Genomic DNA, 6,083 nt, shown 5'->3' on the forward strand with positions numbered 1-6,083 from the left:
CTAAGGCCAAACTCTTCCAAATGGAACCCAATAGTGGTATGTTGGTAAACTAATCCTTATTATGTGGCCCGTCCCAACGAAATTAAAATAACAAATTGACCACAATCACAATACCACTAAGAGATTACAAGCAACGATAAATATCAATAAATTTAATTATGATCAAGCATTCGTTCAAAAGATGAGAGATTGACATATCAATATATCCAACAACGAGAGCAAGGTTAAGCAAGTAACTGAATCAAGTTGACTAAAATAGTCAACAATAACTCGGATAAGTAACCACAATAGAGAACTATTGTGTGAGAAACAAAAATAAATAAATAAATAAATAAATAAATAAAATTCTTCCAAAAATAAATGAAAATTCTTATTTGCCTTTTGCGGCCCTTTTCCATGTCGCCTTAAAATGAAGATATGACTAATACAGACATGGGTACTGGCAACTTGGCAAGGCAGCAACGCACTAATCCCCCTCCATGGCTGCTTCAACTGAGCGCGTAGATGTGTTCTGGGACTCGGGCATGCTGAACCATAACTCAGGCACCGGAGTATTCGACACCGGAATGGATCCTGGATTCCTTGACGTGTTAGAAAAGCACCCAGAGAACTCTGATAGAGTCAAGAACATGGTTTCTATTCTAAAGCGCGGCCCAATCTCTCCCTACATTTCTTGGCTTCCTGGAAGGCATGCCCTGCTTCCTGAATTGCTCACTTTTCACTCTCCAGGTAACTGCTTCAGTTCACATATTATTGGGGTTTTGTAGTCTCTAAATTCTGTCTTCTGTTGCTTGGATTTTTACATTATGTTGTTTGATTTTTCTTTTGAGTGAACCAGATTTGATATGGGTTTGTCAACTGTTTCATGTTTTGATTGCTTATTTGCATACATAAGTTATTAGTGCCTAATGTATGTTCCCCCCATATGTAACTGTCCAGAGTACATAAATGAACTAGTTGAAGCAGATAAAGAGGGAGGTAAGATGCTATGTGCCGGGACTTTCTTGAACCCCGGCTCGTGGGATGCCTCCCTTCTTGCTGCTGGTACTACACTATCCGCAATGAAGCATGTGCTTGACGGAAATGGCAAAATTGCTTATGCATTGGTCAGGCCTCCGGGTCACCATGCTCAGCCTACTCGAGCTGATGGCTACTGCTTCCTTAACAATGCTGGTCTTGCTGTTCAGCTTGCTTTAGACTCTGGCTGTGCAAAGGTCGCGGTGATAGACATTGATGTTCATTATGGCAATGGGACCGCTGAGGGGTTTTATCGGTCTGATAAGGTTCTTACAACTTCCCTTCATATGAATCATGGTACTTGGGGTCCATCTCACCCACAGAATGGCTCTATTCATGAGCTCGGTGAAGGGGAGGGCTTCGGTTATAATTTGAATATACCTTTGCCCAATGGGACAGGGGACCGAGGATATGTGTATGCTATGAACGAGTTGGTTGCCCCGGCAGTCAGAAAGTTTGAGCCTGAAATGATAGTTTTGGTCATTGGCCAAGATTCTAGTGCTGTAAGTTTAGTTTTTCTGCTCAACTTTTATTTAGTTGTTTATTGTTTAAGGATCATGTCTCGGTTTTAAGATTCTGTGTTTACTATTTTACAATATGTATTCTATGAGAGAACTTCAATTTAATCGTAAGCCATCTAGATAGACTATTGTACTATTATGCTTAGAATTTCGCTGCTGTGTTCTGTCAGAGCTTGTTTTTTGCAGAACTGACAGTTCAGATTTGAATAGGAAAATTTGAGTCTAGCAGAACCAAAATTGTCATTGTCTTTAGGTAGAGACTTTTCATCATTTCTGGAATAGTCATTTGCCTATCCTAATTAATTTTACTTTATATAGCATTAGTCCTGGATAAAGTGTGGAATTCAAGTTTTTCTCTTGCTACCTCTGATGAAATTTACTGTTAGTGTACAAAATTTTTAAGTAGCTTATAGATATCACTGCTTGTACAGTTTGATCCAAATGGAAGGCAATGTTTGACAATGGAGGGTTATCGAGAGATTGGCAAGATAGTTCGTAGCCTGGTGGATAGGCACTGTGGTGGACGTCTTCTGATTGTCCAAGAAGGTGGATATCACATTACGTACTCAGCCTATTGTCTTCATGCAACACTTGAGGGTGTGCTCAACCTACTGATTCCTTTGTTATCCGATCCCATTGCTTATTACCCTGAGGACGAGCGATTATCTGTAGAACGTATTGAATCCATTAAAAGGTTCCAGAAAGATACTGTACTGTTTTTGAAAGGTCATTAATTTGTTCTGTATTGTGGTACCTTGTAGAATTCTGTCTGTGATATAGTAATCTTATTGCAAAAAACTAGTGTGGTTTACTTTGTTCTATTTGTATGATAAAAAACTTGTTTCTGTATGAACAACCCCCAGTAAGGGTGAAAATAGTGTTGTCTTGGCCTGTTCCCATGAATTCAAATACTAGCTACTCAGATCATAGTGAGAAAATAAGTTATTGTCATCTTTTCTCATATTTCATATTTGGTAAAAGTTGGCAAAAGCTTTCTATCTCTTGTGATTTATGATTAATGACATATATTACACACACACATTGGTTATTATTTATGGACTTCTGTTTCTCGTTTTCATTCTAGTTAAGATTTTATAGAAAGTGTTGTGTCTGTGTTATGCTAACCCTTTAGATTGTGTAATCTCAAAAAATATCTTTGCTTTAAATTCCTACAACATATTTGTTCCGTGAACAGTATGTTTCTATTAGTTTGCTGATATTGTTTGATTTCAGTTTGCAGATGTTGTTTGTTACTTTGTTATATATTCTCTTTTTATCAAAAATGAAACTTCATTTATAGACTTGGAACTGGTACATAGAAGGGATCTTAACTTGTGGCCTAATCACAACTTCGTGTGTGGTGGAAAATCACGCAGTAAAAATTCCCATGTTGGTGAGTCGGTGACTGACCTCATCTCAGAGATTTCATTTACCTAGGTGCATGACGAGCCAAAACCTTTTGCTTCATATTTTTGAAGATCACCAACCTTGTAGAGAATCCATCTTTTGTGATTTGGAGAGCATCATTCTAAGATCAAACATTTAAACCTATCTCCACAACCTCTCCACCATCGAATTCCTTGCTTTAACAGACAAACCAGATGTAGACATATAAGAATTGCCGGACTCTTGCAGACCCACAGATAATCTAATGTTCATTAAGCAACAGTTACTGAACATGATCAGAAATGGACAGCTCCGAAAACAAAGACCCGGATACAGAAACTGAAAATGGAAAAGTGAGGAGGGTGAATGTACTATGTGGAACTTGTTGAGTTGCTATGAATGTGGAGAATGGGGTGAAAATGGGAGGAAGGACAAGTAATTTTCCTTAATATACACGCGCGCGCGCGCAGATATATATATATATATATATATATATATAATTATATATAAATTTATATCTCTGCGACTGGTATCCTTGTCTCAGAATCTATAGAGGAAGACTAGATTAGTAATAGGAATTGGATTGCATGACTGCATTAGACTAGGATAAATTTGAGACTGAAATGATAGTTCTGGTCATTGGCCAAGATTCAAATCCCGTAAGTTAAAATCTTTCTGCTCAACCATATTTAGATTTTTATCTCGATTGTTTTAGTAGCATACTAGGATATCTATTTTATAATCTTCCATAATGATTACTATATATTACAATATGTACTCTATGAAAGAACTTAAAGTTAATCATGAGGCATCTAAAACTACAGGCCAAAAAAAAAAAATTCACGGCTGATAGTATGACGTCTCTACTATCGGCTGTAAAAGCTTGTTCTCAGCAGAACTTACTGTCAGATCTTGATTAGATTAGAATAAAAGCTTGTTCTCAGCAGAACTTACTGAAGAAATTTACTATTAGTGCCTTGGTGTAGAAAAGATTTTGAGTAGCTCACAGATATCACTGTTTTTGCACATTTTGATCCAAATGGAAGGCAATATTATTTGACAATGGATGTTATTGAGACTTAAGAGATTGGCCGGATAGTTTGTATTAGTAGAAAATAATATTTCAATTCAGGGTTAATTCAATAATTCTATTCATCCCACAATGAGGGTATATATACAAGTACAAAGGAGTAGTCTAACTCTAATAAGAAACAAAATTTCCATAAATACAGGATATCCTAATTAAATAAAATCATAATTACATACAGATTTACAACGATTCTACACTCCCCCTCAAGTTGGTGCATAGATGTCTATCATGCCCAACTTGTCAACTGAGCTGTCAAATACCTTCCTGGACACTCCTTTAGTAAAAACATCAGCTAATTGCTCCTCTGAGTTAACATATGGAAAGCGAATAACCTTTCTGTGAAGATTTTCTTTAATAAAATGACGGTCAACCTCCACATGCTTTGTTCTATCATGCTGAACTGGATTATGTGCAATCTCAATGGCAGCTGTATTATCACAATGCAAATCCATAGGCTTTTTAAGCTTGTAACCCAAGTCTTTCAAGACATTACGAATCCATAACATTTCACAGACTCCATGTGCCATACCTCGGAACTCAGCTTCTGCACTTGATCTGGCAACAACTTTATGCTTTTTTGCTACGCCAAGTGACAAGGTTCCCTCCAACAAAAGTGAAGTATCCAGATGTAGAACGTCTGTCAGTTTTATCACCAGCCCAATCTGCATTTGTGTACCCAACAACTTCCAATTCATCTTTTTTTTGAAACAATAACCCTTTACTTGACGCCATCTTCAAGTACCTCAAAATACGAAAGACTGCATCCATATGCTCTTCACTAGGACAATGCATAAATTGACTAACAACACTCATAGCATAAGCAATATTAGTTCTAGTATGTGAAAGATAAATCAACCTTCCTACAAGACGTTGATACCTCCCTATAGCAGTTGGAACTTGATCAGGATAAATAGCAAGTCTGTGATTCATCTCAATGGGTGTCTCCATTGGTCTGCAGTCCAGCATCCCTGTTTCAGCAAGTAAATCAAGGACGTACTTCCTTTGTGAAAGAAAAATCCCCTTCTTAGACCTTGCAACTTTAATACCCAGAAAATACTTAAGTTGTTCCAGATCCTTCATTTCAAACTCCTTTGATAGATACTTTTGCAATTCATTCATCTCTTTCGGATCATTCCCTGTAACAATCATGTCATCGATCAATATACACAATAAGAGCTGTAATCTTACCATTCTTGCGTTTGATAAACAAGGTATGGTCAGAATTTCTCTGTTTGTATCCAAAGGCTTTCATGGACTTTGAAAATCTTCCAAACCAAGCTCTTGGAGACTGCTTTAGGCCATACAAAGACTTCTTCAATTTACACACCTTGCCAACGTCACTTGGGTAATTCTAAACACCTGGGGGCATATCCATGTACACTTCTTCCTCCAAATTCCCATTAAGAAACACATTCTCCACATCAAATTGGAGCAAGGGCCAATCTTTGTTTGATGCAAGTGAGATTAGAATCCGGACAGTATTAATCTTTACCATAGGTGCAAAAGTCTCCTCATAATCAATCCCATAGCGTTGTGTATATCCTTTGGCAACCAACCTCGCCTTGTATCTATTAATAGTTCCATATGCATTAAGCTTCATTGTATCTATTAATAGTTCCATATGCATAAAGCTTCATAGTAAATACCCAACGACATCCTACAGTCTTCTTTCCAACTGGCATAGGTACTAGCTCCCATGTTGCATTCTTTTAAAGAGCTTCCAATTCTTCATTCATCGCCTTTGTCCATTTTGGATCCGTCAACGCATCCTGCACGTTACTAGGAATAGATACAGTAGATAATTGATCAACAATAAGTGCATGTGACCCAGAAATCCTATGGTTAGACATAAAATTAGCTATAGGGTATTTAGTTGGCTTTGATATCTGTTCATATTGTTTCTTAGGAATTCCCTTGGTAACGCTTTGTGATTTCCTAGGTTCGACACTTTCTAACCTAGAAGACTCATTAAAGTTTAGGGGTACCTGAGGTGGATCATTCTGACTGGGATCTTCAGTTGGTGATGCAGAAGAGGGAATATCTTGTGTGTGAGCTTTTGATACGTCTTG

General features: G+C 37.4%; 1 protein-coding gene across 1 annotated transcript; it reads left to right on the top strand.

Moving 5' to 3' along the window:
- Positions 1 to 385: 385 nt before the first annotated feature.
- Positions 386 to 2,435, top strand: LOC112165474 (histone deacetylase 8). Its single transcript, XM_024301995.2, has 3 exons — positions 386 to 729; positions 940 to 1,520; positions 1,970 to 2,435. The coding sequence occupies exons 1-3, from the start codon at positions 480 to 482 to the stop codon at positions 2,270 to 2,272; spliced, it is 1,134 nt and encodes a 377-aa protein (XP_024157763.1). The 5' UTR covers positions 386 to 479; the 3' UTR covers positions 2,273 to 2,435.
- Positions 2,436 to 6,083: the final 3,648 nt, after the last annotated feature.

Source organism: Rosa chinensis, chromosome 5 (assembly GCF_002994745.2).
Source record: "Rosa chinensis cultivar Old Blush chromosome 5, RchiOBHm-V2, whole genome shotgun sequence".
NCBI classification, from domain to species: domain Eukaryota; kingdom Viridiplantae; phylum Streptophyta; class Magnoliopsida; order Rosales; family Rosaceae; genus Rosa; species Rosa chinensis.